General features: G+C 35.1%; 3 protein-coding genes across 4 annotated transcripts in view; 1 reads left to right on the top strand and 2 right to left on the bottom strand.

Annotated features, from left to right (window-relative positions):
- Nucleotides 1-4,561: 4,561 nt before the first annotated feature.
- Nucleotides 4,562-6,657, bottom strand: LOC120414310 (bifunctional lysine-specific demethylase and histidyl-hydroxylase NO66; the record flags this gene model as incomplete). The annotated part of the gene is made up of 2 exons (XM_039575449.2): nucleotides 4,562-6,388; nucleotides 6,445-6,657. Coding segments are annotated over 2 exons (1,962 nt in total), but the record flags the coding sequence as incomplete, so codon positions are not given.
- A 971-nt stretch (nucleotides 6,658-7,628) lies between these two features.
- On the top strand, nucleotides 7,629-8,202 carry LOC120414358 (39S ribosomal protein L33, mitochondrial). The gene is made up of 3 exons (XM_039575521.1): nucleotides 7,629-7,783; nucleotides 7,940-8,043; nucleotides 8,107-8,202. The coding sequence occupies exons 1-3, from the start codon at nucleotides 7,743-7,745 to the stop codon at nucleotides 8,157-8,159; spliced, it is 198 nt and encodes a 65-aa protein (XP_039431455.1). The 5' UTR covers nucleotides 7,629-7,742; the 3' UTR covers nucleotides 8,160-8,202.
- Nucleotides 8,203-11,000: 2,798 nt separating this feature from the next.
- Nucleotides 11,001-21,611, bottom strand: part of LOC120414366 (1-phosphatidylinositol 4,5-bisphosphate phosphodiesterase) — a 29,410-nt gene continuing 18,799 nt past the window's right edge. For both annotated transcript variants that reach the window (XM_039575533.2, XM_039575532.2), the window contains exons 8-13: nucleotides 21,299-21,603; nucleotides 21,075-21,239; nucleotides 16,553-17,958; nucleotides 16,133-16,493; nucleotides 15,988-16,077; nucleotides 11,001-12,796 (exon numbers count right to left, since the gene is read on the bottom strand). In XM_039575533.2, coding sequence (XP_039431467.1) covers nucleotides 12,728-12,796; nucleotides 15,988-16,077; nucleotides 16,133-16,493; nucleotides 16,553-17,958; nucleotides 21,075-21,239; nucleotides 21,299-21,603 — 2,396 coding nt within the window. In that variant the 3' untranslated portion in view covers nucleotides 11,001-12,727. The remainder of the gene's footprint in view (nucleotides 12,797-15,987; nucleotides 16,078-16,132; nucleotides 16,494-16,552; nucleotides 17,959-21,074; nucleotides 21,240-21,298; nucleotides 21,604-21,611) is intronic.

The raw sequence follows: 21,611 nt of genomic DNA, 5'->3' as shown, positions 1-21,611 counted from the left end.
AACAGATACTTTTCTCCATACATTTTGACGATTTTTCCCGGGGATCCCGTGGTCAGAATAAGCTCAAATTTGAAATTTAGTCTAATGATGGGTCAATCTTTGATGTCAGGGGGGAAGCCCCGAGTAAGCACGGATTTGAACCACTCCATAGTGTTCACTTTGTTTATAATCGCCCCGTTGTCCAGAATTCTAAAAAGAGCAAATTTAAAATAAAAAAAAATTAAGAAATTCTAAAATCTTAAAAGTTTTTAAAAAAAATTAAAACTTTTAAAATAAGTAATCAAAATTTTAAAAAAATATTTAAACAAGGATAAAAAATAACAATAATTGAAACGGCCTAAAAAAACAACATTTAGAATTTTTCTAAATTTTTTGAAATTAATAAAATTTTTGAATTAAAATTAAAATGTATTTAATTTTTATTTTTATGATTTGTAATTTTCTTGAAAGGTATGATTGTTTTTATATTCTAGATTTTTGAAAACATAAAAATATTTTGGAATGTTTTAGATCTTTATTTTTTTATATTTTTTATTACCTAACAAAAATGAATTTTTCAATGTATTTTTTTAATGTTTGAATTATCTAAAATTCTGAATTTTAAAATTCTTTGACGCCCTAAAAATACTTCAAAATTTTTGAGATCTTTGAAAATTTAAGAATTTTGAAATTTTTGAAAACAAGTTCGAACACATATCGATAAGGAGCGGCCGTGGCTGACTGGTTACGGTGTTTGCTTTGTAAGCGAATGGTTCTGGGTTCGATTCCCATCTGCTCCCAACGAGAAATTTAAGAACACAGAAATTTGAAATGAAGAATATGAACGAAAAATCAAAGTCGCTCGAGGCGGGGTTCGATCCCCCGTCCTTTGGATTGGTAAGCAAAAATGCTAACCACTAGGCCATGACGACTTGGTAAGCTTGGACTGGAATTAGGAATACTGTTACAGAGAGCGAGTTGTGGCGCTATAACCACGGCAAATAGTGTCCAGGGCATTCGTGGAAATACAATGTCCCATCCCAGAGGGTCCCGGAGTACCAAACCTTCTTAGCATGGTGCTCCCAACGAATACAACCAAATCTCGGAGCGTATGGTGGTGTGTCCCCACGCTTCTTCCTCCCCTGTCGATTCAGAATTGTGTTGTTGTTCGAACACTCTGTGCTCAAACTCAACCCAATTACGAGTCATCTCTGCGATACGGCTTTACGCAGTAGGCCTGGCCGCTTTAACGCTTGTGATGTTTCAATGCATTCTAATGCAATGGCGCACTGCAAATGTTAATAAATGACAAGAAGAGTGCTAGGCGTCATCTAACCTAAGGCACTCTCCAGGATCCCTTCGAAAGATTGGCTGCGCTAGGGTCTGATTAGATTAGATTAGATTAGACAAGTTCGAACACATATCGAGATTTTTTCGAACGTTAGCCGTTATTTGTCGATGGGAGATCGTTTAAAAATACAAACATTTGAAAGTTTAGAATAAAAAAATCAAATATAAAATTCAAAGAAACATTGTCGTATTTTATTCAGGATTCTTTCTCAAAATGTGGGTTTTTAACCTAAAATAGTACTTTAAAATTTTTGGGATTTTTTTTTGTAATTTGCATCATGACCAAAATTACGGAATTCAAAAATAAAAAAATAAAAATTGTTTAATTCGAGGAATAAATTTAGGAGTCCGGACTGCTATCAAAATTAAAAAAAAAATAATCAAACATTTTAAAAATTTAAAATACAGTGGACTCTCTCGTTGTCGATTTTGAAGGGACCGTCGAGAGCGGGAGTTATCAAATTATAGAACGAAAAATCAAAGCAATTTATTTGAGGGACTGAAAAATTTATTGACAGCTGGAGCAATAAATAGAGAAGATCGACAGCCAGAGAATCCACTGTATTTCCAATGGCTTAAAAACTTTATTTTTTATTTTTTTTTAATTTGTTAAAACTTTAATATATTTCTGGAGCAACATTTGAAGGGGGCGGTTCGACATTGCTTTTACGGCCTTCCATTACACGCGTAAAAATGGGACGAAGGCCGTTAGAACAATGTTGTACCGCCCCTTTCAAATGATGCTTCAGATTTTAAAGTTTTTGAGATCTTTTATTTTTTTTTTAATTTTTGGTAAATTTAGATTTTTTTGTTTTAACTTAAAACTTGAATTTTAGAATTTTTTTTAAATTTTTGAATAAGAAAAAATAATTTTAAATTTTAAGATTTTTAAAAGTTAGATTTTTTTAATTTCTGAATTTAAAATTTTCTTTTAGAATAAAAAACAAATTTAAATTTTTGATATCAAAAATTTGGGAATTTTTGAAAACAACTTTGACCACATATCGAGATTTTTTCGTTCGTCAAGGAAATATTAGACTATGGCAAACAAACAAACAAACAAACTCGCACTTTTTTGTGTTTGACAGTTTGCCAAACTTGTTTGCGGCATACTCGTAAACAAGGTCAAATGTATGCAGGCTGACGTTTCTGCAAACAAATGCAGGCAAACAAACACAGCAACATTTTTTTGTCATTGTCTAAGGGCATCTCCAGCGCTGGGGTGCAAATCAAATTTGCACCCGGCTCATGAATACCGAGATCAAATTTGCCACCTTGATAAAACTCCGTCATCCCCACCGCTAGGGTAGCAAATTTGCCACCGAAACAAGCCCACCGCGGGGGGCAAATATGGGTTCTTATCATTTTTTGCTCTCGTTTACCTTCAAAATCAATAATTATGTGTTGATTCATGCCTAGAATTGCTAAAAGTTTATTAAACTTTTTAATCCTATTGAAAATTTCAAAGAATTACATTTTTCGAAAATGTCGAAAGTTAAACCATTTGCTACCCGATTTGATTCCCACAAAATTTGCTCTCGAGTTTGCCCCCGAGTCTCCCACCGCGCGTAGCAAAGCAGGTATCAAATTTGATCTCAAGTTCATCTGTAGAAGAAAAATATGTGTCGGTACCTGTCGGGTACTCATTTTCTGATACCCGACAAGTACCGGCAAGCCGGGGGCAAAGTTTTGAATGCGTGTTTCGGAGATTTTTGTGAGTCTGTATGTCTCTTGTGTATAATTCAAAGATTCAAAAATTCAAAAATTTAAAATTTCAAAAATAAAAAAATTACAAATACAAAAATACAAAAAAACAAAAATACAAAAATACAAAAATACAAAAATACAAAAATCAAAAATACAAAAACACAAAAATACAAAAATACAAAAATACAAAAATACAAAAATACAAAAATACAAAAATACAAAAATACAAAAATACAAAAATACAAAAATACAAAAATACAAAAATACAAAAATACAAAAATACAAAAATACAAAAATACAAAAATACAAAAATACAAAAATACAAAAATACAAAAATACAAAAATACAAAAATACAAAAATACAGAAATACAAAAATACAAAAATACAAAAAACAAACATTCAAAAATTGAAAAAAAACACAAAAAAGCGTTAAAAAAGCTTATGTTTCTTTTTGATTTTTAATTTTTTTTAAATTTTTTTTAAATTTCTTTTCAATTTTTTTATTTTTTTTTAAATTCTTATAATTTTTTTTATATTTTTAATTTTTTTTTATTTTTTTTTCAATTTTTTTTAAATTTTTTTTAAATTTTTTTATTTCTTTTTAATTTTTTTAATTTTTTTTTTAATTTAAAAAAAAAATATTTTTTTTTATTTTTTTTGAATTTTTTTAAATTTTTTTTAAAATTTTTTTAATTTTGTTTAAATTTTTTGTAATTTTTTTTTGATTTTTTTAATTTTTTTTTATTTTTTATGACTTTTAATTTTTTTTAATTTTTTTATTTGTTTTTATTTTTTAGACACTTTTTAATTTTTTTAAATTTTTTTTTATTTTTTTTTTAAATTCTTTTGTTTTTATTAATTTTTTTTTCATTTTTTTCCGTGCATGATTCGATTTTCCGTGCATCATTCCATTTGCCACGGCAGCAAACCAGCAGAATAACGGGTAGCAAAGTGAAATCCCGAAGAACTGAGAGCAAATTTGCTACCGCGACAAGTACCGCGGTGGGGTTGACGTCGGGTGCAAATTTGATTTGCTTCGATGTTTGCCACCAGCGCTGGAGATGCACTAATGCGTCCTTCAGTCGTAATGAAGTACCCAATTCGAGTGGTAGAAATAGGTAGAAATGACAGTTCTCCCATAAGGAATACATTTGAAGTTTAAATTTAAAAATTCAATCCTTTGAAGGTTCAGAACATTAAAAATTCAAATATTGAATTTAAAGAAATTGCAACTTGAAAAAAAAAATCTAAAAATATATATTTTTTAAACTCAAAAAAACAAAAATCAGTTCAAAACATTCCGTATTCTATTGTCCGAAGGCCTCGTCAAATTTTCTAATCCAATTAAGGAATTTTTATCTCTCTTTATCTTGTTAACCTAAAATAAAGGACTTCAAAAATGTCTGATTTTTCCGCGTTTTTCCGATCTTCGTACCTAGCTTTAAACCGTTCAGTAGAACACCTGAAAACCTCCTTATTCTATTGCATGACTTTCTTTCGCATTGAGACAACTCCAACTTGTTCATTCAAGATAAAAATACTTGTATTCAAATCAACAGAAACTGCCTCTTACCTTACTAACTTGGCAAAACCTCCGCCACTCTACTCACCCCTCGCCACAATCAGCCCCTTCTCCCACAAACTCTTGGCAAACTCGACCTTGTCCTCGACGGGCAGCGCTCCGATGGCCACCGTTTCCGGGTAGATTTTCACCAACAGCTCCACTCCCAGAGCCGCATCCTGGTCAACTTCCAGAAAGTTTGGCTCGTACTCGTGGTACTCGCGGGAGTTTTCCGTGTGGTAGTACAGTCGCAGCGTGTTCTCCTCGTTGACCAGCCGGACAATGTTCCGGCGGAGCAGACGAATGGTGGTTCGTTCGGTGAATGCTGTTTGGAGGGGGACGGTTCCGTCCGGGTTGAAGGCGTAGTTGGCGCCGTAAGCGGTTTGGGCGCGTTCCTGGTCGGTGAGGAGCGGGGGGAGGGCGTCGTGTTGGAAGCGTTTGGCCAGCTGGTCCACGGCCACGTCGATGGCCTCTTCGCTGAAGATTTTGTCGACCAGCGACTTGATTTTTTTGATTAGGTCCTTGCGGGTGGGGGTTTCGTTGTCCGAGTGGACGATTCCGAAATGTTGGTGGAGGTCTTGGGGGATGCCACGGCGGAGTTCCAGGTGGTTCTCGGCGGCTTGGCTTAGGGCGTGAGGGAGGTAGAGTTCCAGTAGGTCGGCCCAGCTGTTCTTCTGGTAGACGCTCATGGTCACGTGCAGCGAATGGTGGCCCGGAACGGTGCTCGCCTGGTGGATGATGCCACGTGGGAAGTAGAGCAGGTCACCGGGTTCGAGCGTCACTTCCAGTATAGGGACGCCGATTTCCTCCTGCGTAAAGTTGGGTGAAGAGACTCGAGCCAGCACTTCGGAGGCCGTTCGAGGGCTGTAGAGCTTCCAGTGTTTGCGTCCTTCGACCTGCAGCACGAAAGCTTCGATGTCGTCGTAATGTGGCGCAAATCCTTGGCTGTTTGGTGGCGTAAGGTAAAAGTTGGATCCCGTCATGCAGTGGAAGAACTCTTGCAGCTTTACGTTCATTTCGTACACACAGGGAAGGTACGTTTGCGGGTTGAGCATCCGGATCGAGCAACCTTCTTCGTAAAACGCCCACACATCCGGTGGAAGCGCTCTTCCGTCCGGGTTGTGCGTCTCGCGAACTCCCTCCCGGTACGAAGTGACGTCCAGATTCTTCGTGTACTCAATGTTGTTGTTACGGAGCATTTCATCGATCTTTCCCCGCGACAGCAGATTAGCGTAGTACGTGGGATCGCTCCGTTGCACCAGGAAAGGTTTCTTCTCCCAAAATTGCGCCATAAACTCGTCGACCGTGGTCGAAGGGCCGATGACCCAACTGAACTTTTCCCGACCAATCTCAACACTATCTAGCGAACCGCTGGAAGTCTCCACATTCAGCATTGTCGGCCTACGCGGAGTCTTTGGTTCCTGTTTGACCACAACCTTCGACGGGGTAAACGTCAGCGGCAGTGGCATGATGTGGGACTTGTTCTTGTTCTTTTTAGCTGCCTTCGCCCCTTTGTGGTGGACCGGCGTCGAATGGTTCGAGCGATCTTTGAGCGAGTCACCGTTGAAGGAAGCTTCCAGCATACTCGTCGAAGCGGCGGCCTGCCGGGAGTTCTCCACTCCTTGCAAACTTTTGCGCAACTTTTCCTTGTGCTTCCTGTGGTCCTGCAGCTTAATCTTGAGACCGGCTGTCTTCGGTTTCTTTGGCTTTGCAGGTTTATCCTTAACGCTGCTCTTGCTGGTGTTGTTATTGCCGGAGGAGTCGGCCTTCGACGAACCGGAAGTGTCCTTCTGCAAAAATAATTAAAATTACCTCTTGAAAACTTCCAACAATTTGATCAGCAAACCTTCTTCCGGCTCTTTTTCGCCGGTGGTGCCTGATCCACGGAGTCGTTGTTGTCCTCATCCTGGCTCATTTCACGGATCAGTTGGTCAATCAGCTGCTTCTTGGTTGCGGCAGCAGGAGATTTTTTCTTTTTCGCCGCCGGTTTGGCTGCAGCGCCGTTTTCCGTGGCCGCAGGGCGGGGATCTGGCGCTGGTGTGTCGAAAATCGACAAATAAAAAAAAATAAAAAAAAAAAAAAAATAAAAAATAAAAAAAAAAAAAGTAACTTTGCGGAGGGGGGGGGGGGGGGGGGGGGGGGAGGGGGGGGGGGGGGGGGGGGGGGGGGGCGGGGGGGGGGTGGGGGGGGGGGGTGGTGGGGGTGGGGTGGTGGGGGGGGGGGGGGGGGGGGGGGGGGGGGGGGGGGGGGGGGGGGGGGGGGGGGGGGGTGGGGGATAGTTTTGATGGGGGGTGGGGGGGGGATGTGAGGTGTTGATATGGTTTTTTTGTAGGTAGGGTTGATTAGGGGTTATTTTTAAAAAAGGGGTATTTTATATTTTATTAGGTGTTGGTTGGGAGAGATTTGGTTGAAGGAAGTGAAAAGGGGTTTGGAGGGTTGAGTTTGATGGGGGTTTTGGAGAAGTTTGTGAGGTTGGAAGGTTGGTGGGGGTAAGGATGTTAGAGGTGGGGGAGGTGTAATTTGGTTATTGGGTAGGTTTTTGGTGGGGGTGATTGGGGGTTAAAGTTAAGAGAACGGGAAGGAGGTATGATTTGGTTGGGAATTTTGGTGGGTTTTTAGAAATGGGGTTTTATAGGGGGGAGTCATTGGGATGGGGATATTTTTTGATGATGGTGAGAGGGTTTATTTTTGTGAAGATTGAGTTCGGTCTGGTGATAAATTGTTGAAAGGGGGTATGGGGGAGAAAAGGGGTTATATAGTTCATAGATGTAAAAGCGGTATGTGTTTATAATGAATTTTAGGGTAAGTGAAGTAAATAAAACTATGGCTTGAGTGTTTTGTTGAGGGCCGATTAACATATGAAAGATCTTGAGTTGTATTGGGCCGTTGTGTATATAATACTCGGGAGTGGGAACGTAGTGATGGGTGAATTAGAAATTTGAAAAATAAAAATTAATTTTAATTCAATGGTTGAAGATAAAAAAGCGTTTCGTAATCTCTGATTGGATTCATTGGATCAAGCGTTCGTTTTTGTCGTCTCTACTGTCAGCGCAGATTGAATCGAAAATAAACAAATCGCGAGCAAAGTGGACCCTTTTTGGTCAAATTTGGAAAGTTTCTTGTGGAAATTTCGCTTAAAATACAATGTTTATTACAAACATTTTGCTGAAGAAGGCAAAGAGCAAGTAAGTAATCGTTTGATATTATTCTTGAGCGAAGAAAACGCATAAAAACACTCAATATTGCGAATCAAACATCAGTTTCGTAACAACTCGTGCTCCCCAACTGTAAAGGGACAACTCAATTTTGCAAACCTAAAATTTTTCAATTTCGCTTTTCAGAAATGTGCTGGTGCTGATGGAGAGTGCCGTCAGCGGGCACCAGTTCACCAAGATTCGTGAGCGGCTGGCCGACAAGCTGGAACTGATTCGGTTCGATCCGTACAGTGAGTAGAACATTTTGAACTTTTGGGGAACTTTTTTGAGCTGATTTTGGATATTTTTTCTAGTCCAGCGCAACAGTCTTTACAAGGAGCGAAAGCGTGTTAGGAGTTTGAACTAAATGTCGCTGTTGTAATATAAATGTTAGAAGAGATGGATTAAAAGGTTTTGTCTCATATTTAGTCACTACCGAAAATCCTTGCGAATCTTTTTGATGAACGTGACATTTTAGTTACTTGAATCTTACGTCCCAAGCTGAGAAAAGTCACCATCGCGCGAAAGCTGCAACACCTCATGCAACACTATACGAACCAAGATTCAAAATATAAAACAAACAAATTTAAAAAATTAAACGTTAAATACTAAACTACTAAAAAATCTGGAATTAATTAAAAGCTGAGTTATTAAAAAAATTTAAACAATATAAAAATATACAGCACTTAAAAACAATTAATTCAATTTTCGAAATCAAGAATTTTTTTAAATTGTGTTAGAAATTTAAAATCTTGTTTATTTTTAGTTTTGTTATTTTTTAGAATTTCTAATTATTTGAAGCTGAATTTTTATAATTTTATAATTTTGGCTTTTAATATTTTACAATTTAAGAATATTAGAATTTTCGAATTTAAAATTTTTAGAATTTAGGAATTTTAGATTGTTAGAATTTCGGAATTTTAGAATTTTGGAATTAACAATATGAAATTTTGGAATTAACAAGATGAAATTAAATCTTAGAATTTAAGAATTTTAGAATTTTTGAATTTTAGAATTTTAGAATTTTTGGAATTTTAGAATTTTAGAGTTTTAGAATTTTAGAATTTTAGAATTTTAGAATTTTAGAATTTTAAAATTTTAAAATTTGAGAATTTTAGAATTTTAGAATTTTAAAATTTCAGAATTTTAGAATTTCAGAATTTTAGAATTTTAGAATTTTAGAATTTTAGAATTTTAGAATTTTAGAATTTTAGAATTTTAGAATTTTAGAATTTTAGAATTTTAGAATTTTAGAATTTTAGAATTTTAGAATTTTAGAATTTTAGAATTTTAGAATTTTAGAATTTTAGAATTTTAGAATTTTAGAATTTTAGAATTTTAGAATTTTAGAATTTTAGAATTTTAGAATTTTAGAATTTTAGAATTTTAGAATTTTAGAATTTTAGAATTTTAGAATTTTAGAATTTTAGAATTTTAGAATTTTAGAATTTTAGAATTTTAGAATTTTAGAATTTTAGAATTTTAGAATTTTAGAATTTTAGAATTTTAGAATTTTAGAATTTTAGAATTTTAGAATTTTAGAATTTTAGAATTTTAGAATTTTAGAATTTTAGAATTTTAGAGTTTTAGAATTTTAGAATTTTAGAATTTTAGAATTTTAGAATTTTAGAATTTTAGAATTTTAGAATTTTAGAATTTTAGAATTTTAAAATTTTAGAATTTTAGAATTTTAGAATTTTAGAATTTTAGAATTTTAGAATTTTAGAATTTAGAATTTTAGAATTTTAGAATTTTAGAATTTTAGAATTTTAGAATTTTAGAATTTTAGAATTTTAGAATTTTAGAATTTTAGAATTTTAGAATTTTAGAATTTTAGAATTTTAGAATTTTAGAATTTTAGAATTTTAGAATTTTAGAATTTTAGAATTTTAGAATTTTAGAATTTTAGAATTTTAGAATTTTAGAATTTTAGAATTTTAGAATTTTAGAATTTTAGAATTTTAGAATTTTAGAATTTTAGAATTTTAGAATTTTAGAATTTTAGAATTTTAGAATTTTAGAATTTTAGAATTTTAGAATTTTAGAATTTTAGAATTTTAGAATTTTAAAATTTTAGAATTTTAGAATTTTAGAATTTTAGAATTTTAGAATTTTAGAATTTTAGAATTTTAGAATTTTAGAATTTTAGAATTTTAGAATTTTAGAATTTTAGAATTTTAGAATTTTAGAATTTTAGAATTTTAGAATTTTAGAATTTTAGAATTTTAGAATTTTAGAATTTTAGAATTTTAGAATTTTAGAATTTTAGAATTTTAGAATTTTAAAATTTTAGAATTTTAGAATTTTTAAATTGTAGAGTTTTAGATTTTTAGAATAGCAGAATTTTAGAATAGCAGAATTTTAGAATTTTAGAATTTTTAAATTGTAGAGTTTTAGATTTTTAGAATAGCAGAATTTTAGAATAGCAGAATTTTAGAATTTAAGAACAGCAGAATTTACTTTTTTTTGAATTTATAATTTTGAAATAGTAGAATTTATTTTTTTAGTGTTTATAATATAAGAATTTTAGAATCTAGGATTTTTTTTTTAGTTTTTAAAAGTCCTAAAAAATCGCATCCTCTCATTTATTCTGCAGTTTGTGAAGCTATTTCCAGACCCTTTTTAGGAACCAGTATGCCCTGTACAACAAAAGTGCAGGTGGTTATGTTACAGACATGACCAAAATGACAAAGAACATAAAACATTTAATGACTTACAGTTCGGATCTTTCGGATTTCGATTAAACAAAAACATCTAAGAGTGTCATCGCAATGGATTGTCATCACGCAGCTAAACAGAAAAGAAAGAGTGTTTGCTAATGGATGCTCTTTTACTTTCCCAATTTTTTGCTTTTTAAAACTTATGTTAATGACTCAACCTGCTTCAACCAGCTTCTTCCTAACCACACGCGCGCACATGGCGATTGCCAATCGTTTTCTCTCTCTCGATCTCAGCTATTCACTGCTGTTTGGTTGATTTGATTTGATTAGTATATTGGAGTTTTCGATACACTGCTTTCCCTAACTGTGTGTGTTTTTTGCTATTTGATTTGTTTTTTTTTTTGGTTTCAAAAAATCCTGGTTGTGATTTGTTGTGTTGAAAATGATACACATAACGCTACTACACCGTGTAAGTCCTTATTTTGTGTGTTTGATGTTTTCGATTTTCCTTCACTCCGTTTTGCTGGAACGGAGAGATCAGCCAGCAGTTTGTTGTTGAGAAGTGAACTGAAGTGGTTATAATGCTTTCATGCTTAAAATGTAACGACTAGAAAATTGTTTCTACACATTATATTCTCTCTTTGGATAGGACTGATCATTTCGTTGAATGTCTTTCAACGTGTGTGTGTTTGTGTTGAGATTCTGAGGGTACTTTTTAAAAGAATTATTTTTAAAAAGTACTCACAGAACTGAAAGAAATTGAAATTCGAACGCACACACACACGCCTTTTTTATTTCTTTTCTTGTTGTTTTGGTAAAAAAGTAAGGGATGATTTTTCGTATTATAGGCACTCATGATTTTGTTGTAGTTTCTTTTAAAGTGAACAACGATTCGTAAGATGATGAGAGAGATAGGGGACAGGAAATGGAGCTCGGCTTGAGGAGTCTGGAGGATGGGGAGGGAGTTGAGGAACGGGGGAAGTAGATGTCTCTTTCTTTTTATTTTTTAATAGTACAATACTTGTTTCGATAATAGCTTAACCCTAAATACTTATCTTGCATTTGCATTTTCAGTAACTTGCTTTTAAAATTAAATTTTTCTGTATATAACTTTAATATGATTTTTCATTGGTAAGTTTCAAAAGTTTTATGACACACACTCCACTTTTCACCAGCTTATATATTGGGGTTTATCATGTTCTAGTTTCTACTCCGGCCAGTGCGAACAAAAGAGGCTGCCCGAAGATGAAACAATGTTGATTGCTATCAGAAAATTGAACTAAGGTTTCTACTTCGAAAAAAGATAGAAAAAGGAGCATTGCAAATATTTTCAAACGTTTTTGGGTGACTAATTTTGGAAAGCAATCTAATGTCTAATCTTTGATATGTGACTTTAACATTCTTACACATGAGAAATCGTAGAGAGTTGTGTAAAACAAGGAACTGTGACGCTATTTTTCACCGAAGAGAAATAAAACAACCATTCAAAAATGTTTGCAATGTTTCCAGCAAAAATATTCAACAACTATGTTCAGATTCATTTCTAATTGACATTCTATCCAAAAAAATTGTATCGCAACAAAAAAGAAGAAAACAAGCGCAAAAATCGAAACAAACTTAACGCAACAACATTGCTAAAGAAAGGCAGTTGAAATTGTCTAGTTTAAAATGTTTTTTTTTTCATAATGATTTTCGAATTTTATTTGTTCCCGCGGTCTTACTAGTAGGATGATTCTGAATCCCCTTCCTTGTGTTTTTTTTGTTGTTTTTGCTTTGATTGCAACTCTAATAACATTCTATCAGTGCGAAAGGGTCAACATCTCTTTTTAGTATTTTTTTTGTTTGTTTGTTTGCTTAGTTCACACACACTACAAGTCAGTATATAAAGATACCTCTCATTTTGTTCACGAAATTGATGGTTTCTAAAACAGCTAATCTCACTTTGATTACTCTCTCTCTCTTTTCTAAATGTTTTGTTTTTCTGTTTGCTATCATAGTAAATGTAGTTGGTTTGTTTTGTTAATACTATTAGTGTTGCTGTTGTTTTTTTATTTTCTAATTCTTAATTTTTTTTGGTTCTCCTAAAGACTTTTGCACAACATGATACATTTCATATGATTATAGAGCATATTGTTGTTGTTGAATATTTCTCTAAAATATGGGGTTTTCGTACTCATATACATATGATTATTAGCTGTTTTGTTTACCTCTAGATTTTCAGATTGTTTGCATGAGTTTTGCTCGGTTGTATCATCTCGTGGCAGCGGCCAGCACTTTAAGCGTAAAACTCCATCTTGCTGGTCAGCTTGTACTCCTCCTCCTCGACCACGTACATTTGGATGAGCTGAAATGGAGTTGGATTATGGTTAAGGGGGGCGCTCTTCGGTTATTGCAGGGTAGCCACTCGAGTCGGAAAAATTAGGAAATCGCGAAAAATCGGGAGTTTTAAAAATATGTTTTTAAAAATCTTGGGAAAGTCGGTTATTCAAGGTTATTAGAATTACTCTGCTGAAAACCTGATTTAACATTTTCGTACTAATTTCAGTCAACTTTATTTATTAATTGTTGAGAGCTTTATGTTTTGCCTTCCTCACCTCAAATAGGAAAGGCTATACAATCACTCGAAAAATGAACTTCTTTATTCAACCTCGTAGACCCACCTTCACGTATACCTATCGACTCAGAATCTTTTTTTTTAATTTTAAACAAACTATCAATGATCTTATTCTTTTTAAAACATTCAGAAAAAAAAGTTTTCTAAATGTCAATATTTTTAAACATTTTTACACTAAAATCGAAAAATTTCATATGTTTCAGTCTTTGAAACAAATTTGTAGGAATTTATTTAAGAACTTACTTTTGACACAACATTTTTTTCCTTTTTTTTACAACATTTCTTTTTGAAGTTATTCAAAGATATCAAGATTGCAATGGCCTGCAAAACTATAAAATTTATTTTAATGAAAATTTATGTTACAAAAATATATGTATATATTTATTCTAAAATGGTTTCTTGGGAAGCATCGATTTGAGTTCTTCAGCAAAGTTGCAGCTAAATGGAGGGTACGCTTTGTAAAAAATTCAATAAAATAAAAAAAATCGCAGCAAAAAATAATCCTAAAATAGTAGTTTATGCAACAAGTTGCAAAAAGAGGATTTTTTCAGCACGAGTCGTACATTTATCCAACGAGGTTCACCGAGTTGGATAAATACGACGAGTGCTGAAAAAATCAAGTTTTGCAACGAGTTCCATACAACATTTTTTGCAATTCCGAAAAACACCCATTGAGTGAAATTTTAAATCAAATTTTCATGTATTTGTCAATAAATCGTTTAAATCAAAACAATGTTGAAAAGTGTTACTTTTCGAAACAAGTGCTGAAAAGTTCAACTTTTCAGCACCCATTACAGTGCTGAAAAGTAGAACTTTTCAGCATTTATTTTGAAAAGTGTTGCTATTCGATTCTGTTATTTTTGGTACAGAAAAGTAGGCTATTTCGTCGTTTAAGAATGACAGGAAAAGTAAGTAGTTTCACGACGGAATAGCAAAAACCCATTTTTAGTTTTAGGACACATTAAAAGGCAACTTATAAACTAAAGATAGAAAAAAATATCCAAGGAGTTTTGAAAAAATCTTGATATGCTTAGCAAATCTTCCCAATAATTTTGAAAAGTATTTTTTTGTTCATTGCGCCGTTTTGATGTTATGGCTTTAAAAAAGCAAATTTAAGGAATTTATGTTTTTGATGTCGACCGATGGTAATTTAGAAACAAATGGTCAAATATATTTTTTCGAATTGCTTAAATTTTATTATATTTTTTACATTGAAAATTGCACTATCGGTACGATTTTAATTTAATGATTAAGAATGACACCTTTGTCAAATTTTCCAACATAAATAAATAAATGAATAAAATTTGAAAAAGGTTAAATTTTGTGTTTTTATATCATTTGCGTTTTTCAGAGTTTGCAGGGAGAATTGATATGTATATGCTTCTTTTGAGATCATGACTCAATCATTTTGATTAAAAATAAAAATCAATTAATTTTGTATGCATCAAGGGCCCTGATGTTTGGTTCAATGATCAGAAATCACTCACTCATCGCCGAACGAGTCTTTGCACACGACTCGCTAGCTGCCAGCGTCTTGGTCAATCGCATCACCCAGCGATACAAAAGGGCTTTTGTTAATTTGATTTGGTTAACCGCGGTGGATTTTCTTGAAATAATTCGAACTGTCAAAAATCCACCAAAGCATCTACCGGTGGATATTTTTCCACCACAGATTTTTGTGCGATCAATGTGGTAGATGCTTTGGTGGATTTTTGACAGTTCGAATTATTTCAAGAAAATCCACCGCGGTTAACCAAATCAAATTAACAAAAGCCCTAAATACTTTGTAAATGTCTTTGCCTACTACGTCCGTCGACCCTAGTCACAAACGAATTTGTTCAGAGAGGAGAGAATCTAAGAAAATAATTTGATTTTGACAAGGTGGAAATTGCTTTCAAATGTATCTTTGATGTTGTGCTATCAACAAAATTGCAAAATATTGTTGATCATGATGATTTTAACAAATTTAATTTATGATCAAAACAAAGCGACACATCGCAATCAGCCTCTCTGAACAGTTCGCTGCACTAGACGATTCGAGAGAGAGAGAGGGAGAGCAAAAGAGAGAGCATTCAATAGCGATTGGCGTGGAAGTGACAAACGGTAGGAAACGGTCAGAGCAGTTTTCGTCGCGTTCGATTTGTGATTGCGACTGAATGAGTCTTTTTGGAACAATGAGGACCCTTGGATTGCATAACAAATTAGTAATATGCAATCGATGATGGCGGCAAATATGGCGCAAAATTACGGATATTAGTGGATAGGTCAGTGTTATCCACAGTTCTTCGAAGTACTTCGAATTTAGGGATTTAGATGCGTATCTTGGGTCAGAATCGCTCAATACTAAGTTTTTGAAATTACGGGATTTAGATAATGGGATTTAAGTGGCCACCCTGATTTTTTTAGTGCGATGGAGAGATTGCTAGTAGATTAGTAGAGAAAAGTCGTTTGATTTGAAACGTTAATCGTTAGCTAGCTGTTGAAGAAAACATAGAATACGAAAATAATAAATGGGAAAAATAATAGCTTACGTGTCGGCAGCAAAACTGAAGATCTGGAGCATGGTCAAAATTGTGTTAACACAATACACTCAAGAGAGTTGGGCAGGAGGGGGGAAGAAACATCAACTGAAGCAGGATAAGGTACGCGCGTGAACTTATCGTAAATCTACTCTGAGAACAACTGAACGGAAATTAGCTACTCTAAACCGAAACTTAACAAAACTTAACCAAAATTTACATAAGAAATAGAGTAAGATCTACGTAACACAGATCGGTTTTGGCAAATACACGGAACGCGCCGCGGGCGCGTCCGTGTGCGTTGTTGTTGACCATTGGTGTGGGTGGGGTGGTTTCGGAGGCTACGCTACGCTACTACACCACCGTTTCTAGCGTAACAATCTCCCTGTACGCGTTTTGTACCTTTTGCACGTCGTTGTCCAGTTCCTCGAGCTGCTTGTCGTGGGTCACTTTTAACTTTTCCTTCTCGCGGTTCTGCTTGATGCCGGCAGTCTGAAAGTGGAGAAAGCGATTAGAATTAAGAGGTTGGATTGAGACTTAAACGCACCTTCTTCTCGTCCATGAACCGCTTGATGTTGTTCTGCTTCTTCTCGCGCAGTCGCCGGTCCTTTTCGCCCTTGGTCTTGAGCGTTTTGTCGTTGGCGACCTCCTTCGAAGTTTCGACGGAGATTTTCGCCTGCTGGCTGTTCAGGTTCTTGACCTCGCGTTCGTGTTTGGCCTCGAGCTGCTTCATCTGCGCGGCCTGGGTCGTTTCCATCAGCTTTCGCAGGATCTCCTTCTGGTCGTTCAGTTGCGTCTTCAGCAGGTCCCACTCCTCCTTCTTGTGGCGCTCGATCATCTCGCTCCAGGTGGCGTTCTGCTCCTGGATCACCTTCCGGATGGCGGGATCGGCTTTGATTTCCTCTTTGCTGTAATTTAAATACCTCATTAGAATTGGTTTACCGAAAGACAAACATCCCACACTCACCTCTTTCCCTTGATCAACCGTTCGATGGCAGCGTTCTGCGTCTTCTGGACGCCGGCCCGTTCCTTGGCGTGCTTCTTCTTTACGCTGTCGAGTTCCTTTTGCTGCTTTTTGGCAGTCTTTTGGAACCCTTTCTCCTGGCGGAGTGATTCCACAGTGATGGGATCGAAGACCAGCGGCGGTTCGGTGACTTCGGTAGTCTTCGTGCCCTTGGTGGCGTCGGCGGCCGCTCCCGAGCTAGATTCTTCGATGCCCATGGCCTTCATGTTGTCCGACCGTTCCTTGGCGGCACCCATGAAGGCGCGCGGGTCGGACAACGCGTCCATGAAGTCTTCGAAGCCGTCCGGGACGTAGATCTTCAGCTCGATGTTACAGAACAACATGGGCAGGGACATGGGGAAGTTGGCGTCGGTACGGAGGGAGATGTGCCGGTAGCCACCTTGGAGACCGTCCAGCGGGAGGATTCGTTGTCCGAGAAGTTTTCCGTTTTCGTCGTAAACTCCGAACCGAAGCACGGCAAGATCTGGGAGGACCACCTTACGGAAGAGGAACGGTTCTTCATTGTAGACCGGGTTGAGACCGTTAGCCGGGACGAGACGGGTTCGGAACTCTTTTCGGACGGTGTCCGACGGTAGACCGTACATGTCCACCTCGACGTAGGTTCCCACCTTCTTGTCGGACAAGAACTGACCGGCAATGACCTGTACGCCGCAGGATGCAGCAATCACACCATCCACGGGGGCATCGGCGAATGGGTCGAAATTTCGGTCCGCTCGTCGCATGAAATCGGGCTTCAGCAGATAGCCACAGTTGCCGTTGTATTCGAACTTTCCCTGGTTCAGCTGCATCGGTAGATCGGACGTTTGGAAGTTGAGGGACACCATCTGACAGCCGGCGTTCCAGAACACCTGGGGCATGTAGTTGGACGAATCGGCACGGGTTCCCTTGGGGTAGATGCGAGACATTTGGCGTTTGTTGTAGTTGACAAAGTCGATGGCCTGTTGCTTCAGCAGATTCATTCCGGTCGTTTCGGCAAACGACGACATGTTGTGGTGGATGTTCTTCGTGTCGGCATAGTCAAACGTTTGGAACTTGATGGGCTGCGCGTAGTTGACCATCGACGACAGCCACGGATGGACGTTGGTCGTTGAGCCGGTGTACTGAACCACCGCAACTTCCTCGCCGCCTTCCGCGGCAGCCGCGGTTGGGGCCACCGCCGCCGCTTCTTCGGTTGGATCGATCTTTCGGACCGCGCTGGCGTCTTCCTTGACTTCGTCCTCCACGACGAACTCGCCCTGCAGGAACAACTCCAGCTCGCGCTTCTCGACCTCCGGCTTGAGCCGCTTGTTCTTGATGAGGATCTTGCGCTTCAACGCCGACGGCGGAGGCAAGGGAGCTCCTGGTTCCAACTAAAAAAAAAAAAACAAAATATTAATTTTTTTATGAAATTAAACAAATAAAAATACCATATTTTTTTAAATTCCTAAATTAAAAAATTAAATAATCCAATACATAATTTCAAAATGAAAAAAAAACTAATATTCGAGAATTTCGACGCCAACATTTCAAAAAGCATCATGTACAAACCATGCGTTTTGAGAAAAACGAATTTGAATGTTGAGCATCCATTTTCAATTCCCATTTTAATATAAAAGCAAAATATGATGTTCTAATGATAACAAACGATGAAAAACGTTGCTTTTATTGATACTTGATCATCCATATTCAATAAAACATTATTTCCGTAATTTTATTTGAGAAAAACAAACATAACTTCTTTTGAAATCTCCAACGTCTATATCACCCTGCTGTCATTGAGGGGGGCGCTTTGTTATGATTCGTTTTTCTTCGCCGAATGTACATGGCGCTTTGTTCATGATGCTTTTTTTTTCGACACGAGGTTTATGTAGTCTTTTGTTTGACAGGTTGACAGGGCTATATAAACAGGGATTGCTGATGGCAGAGATTTTGTTTATGTTACTTTATTTCAAATCATGATTAAACAGACTTCACTGAAGTAACTTTTGCTCATTTTTGGTGGAGAGGTAGCTTATTAGGAGTACTTTCAGAATATGCAATAACCCAGAAAGTGTCAAAATGTACATGATGCCTTTTGAAATGTTACCGTCGATTTAATAAATTTTAAATTCGAAAATTAATTTTGAAAATTCCTAAATGTAAAATGTTTTGAATCGGAAAACTAAAATTGAAAAAAATTACGAATTAAATTTGAAAATTCTTATTTTAAGGCTCCATTGTATTTTTTAAATTTTCCGATTTGGATTTTAAATGTTTACAGATCAATTTGTTTTTTTAAATTATTTAGATTTTTATTTTTTTTAGCAAATCTAATTTGAAGTCTTTGTAACCCTTCATATCACTCCCTCACCTTTAAAATCTTTTTAAAAAATCTGGGGACATTCAAAAAATTAAATTTCGAAAATTCTAAAAACAAAAAAAAAATTAAATTGTAATTAAATTAAAAAGCAGGCTTGAAAATTAAAAAAAAAATCTAAAATTTAAAGTTCAATTCTTGACTTTTTTTTGATAAGGTCCTATAAACAAATGTAAACATTGAGTGTATCCCTTTCACACCTTATGTCAAAGTCCATCGGAGTAAGCGGGATACACTCAATGTTTACATTTGTTTATAGGACCTTATCAAAAAAAACTCAAGAATTGTTTGAATTCTTGAGTTTAGCAAATCTAATTACTAAATTTGGAAACCTTCAATTGTAAATGGCAAAAAATCTAAAATTTTGTGATTTTGAAATTTGTAGAATTATTAAATTTTTTAATTCTAGAAATTTTATTTTTTTCAAATATATGAACTTTTTTCAAAATTTGAACTTTTAAGTTGATTGTTTTTTTTTAGGCTATTGCAAATCTCGTTTAATGTTTTTTTAGTTCCGCCTCTCTCTCTTAAATCTTCCCTAAAAATCAAAGGGTTTCAAAATATTAAAAATATGAAATTCGAAAATAAGAAAAAGGTTAAAAAAACTAAACTTCTGAATCGAGTTTACAAATCCGAAAAATCAAAATCTTCAAGGAAATTAAAAATGTTGAAATTTTTGAGCTTTAAATTTTATGAATGAAAAATTGATTTGATGGGTTTTAAAATTATCAAAATTACAAATTTTAAATCCAAAATTTTAAAATTTTGAAATTTAAAATGTTTGATTCCTGAATTCTAGATTAAATTTTCAAAAGGTCCTATCTGCATAGGAAACCCATGAGGGATAGGTTGTTTTGAAAATTTAATCTAGAATTTTAAAATATTTAAATTAGGAATTTTTGAGATTACAGATCTAAAAAAACATGAAATTCGAATAATAATTAGAGAAAAAAAAACTGCTCTAAAAGGAAAATAAAAACAAGTTTACAAATTTATAAAATCAAAAACTTTAGAAATTTGTAAATTATGATTTTTTCAGTTAATAGATCTAAATTATTTTTTTTATTGCAAATCTAATTTAGTGTTTTTGTCAGGGAGGCCCCTCAAACTTAAAGAAAATCAGGGAGCAATAAAAAAATTAAGAATATCAAAAAATCAATAAAATCCTTTATTTGAATATGATGGATATAAAAAAATATATAAAAATATCAAGCTTTAAATTCAAAAATTCGGAAATATGCATTTTAAAATTGTTTGATTCAAGTTGATTGTTTGAGTGTTTTGAGCTTTGAATTTTACAGATTAAAAATCGAATTTTGAGATTTTAATTATTCGATTTATCAAATTTCCAAATCTTAAAATTTAATTTTTTTTAATGTTTGATTTTGATATTTTAAAATTGTAAAAATACCATTTTTTTGAATTCTTGATTTTTATAATTTTTCAATTTTGAATTTTGAAGTTTACAGATTCAATTGTTTTTTTTTGTTTATTCTGAATACTCTTTATTTTCTATTTTTAATTTAGGTTAATATTGCAATAACAGTTGACTTTTAACTATTAAGAATACATTGTTTATCGATAATTTTTGCACTTTAATCAAAAGAAATACTTTTGGGCATTTGACAACTATTGGATTTTGAGACCACAATTCGAAAACAGACGTAGCACCTTAAGAAAAAAAAAATAAGTTTAAATATTCTAAAAGTGATACTCAGAAACCAAAAATTTGAATGTTTGAATTATTGACTTTTGAAATTTACGAACTAAAAATTATTTTTTTGAGTTTAATTTTTAAAATTATCAGATTTCTAGACTTTGAAATTTTGGAATCAACAATCGATTGTAAATTGTTTAGAATACATTGTGTATAGTTTATTTTTGTATTTTTTTTTATCAAAACTAATAATTTTGAGCTTTTGACAATTTTTGGATTTCGAGACCCCAAATCAATAAAAGACCGTATGCACTTTAAGAAATAACATATTTTTTAGGATGTTTTGATCATTTGTAATTTTTTTACGGTAGCATAACTGTAACAATGATAATGTATTTTGTTGTACTTTTTGTTTGAAAGTGTTGAAAATTTAGCTTTAGAAATTTAGGTTATTATTTTAAAGCAAGACTCACCGGAAAGTCGGGCAGCGGCTCCTTCAGCAGCAAATCGCCGAGGATTTCATCACAGTACTTGGCCAGCTTGTACTGCTGCACCCGGCAGCAGTGGTTCTCAAACGACAGAATCACCGGGTAGTCCGAGGTGACGAAGGCCGTGTCGCGCAGCGCGTAGATTACGTCCTAACGAGAGTTTGAGTTTGTGAGAGCGTGTTTTAATCTCGAGTCATTGATGGGCAAACCTTAAACAGAATATCCGTACACATGGCCATGCCGTGCGTGATGATCGGTTCCTCGTCCTCGCCCTTCCCGTCCCAGCAGTCCAGCTCGACGCACCGGCAGCCGGCCAGCAGCGTCTGGCGGTACATCTCGACGGAACTCTTGCCACCGAACTGCCGCCCGGACAGGTACGTGTTGTGGGACGAGTTGATGTAGTAATGGCTCAGCGGCTGGTCCATGTCCATGTAGATGTCGAGCCGGTCCAGGAACACGGGCGCGTTCTCGTCCGACATCAGGTACCGGATCAGTCCGTCCTTGGTGAGGGTTTCTGGAAGA

Source organism: Culex pipiens, chromosome 3 (genome assembly GCF_016801865.2).
Source record: "Culex pipiens pallens isolate TS chromosome 3, TS_CPP_V2, whole genome shotgun sequence".
NCBI lineage: Eukaryota > Metazoa > Arthropoda > Insecta > Diptera > Culicidae > Culex > Culex pipiens.
This window is presented reverse-complemented; position numbering and strand designations above follow the sequence as displayed.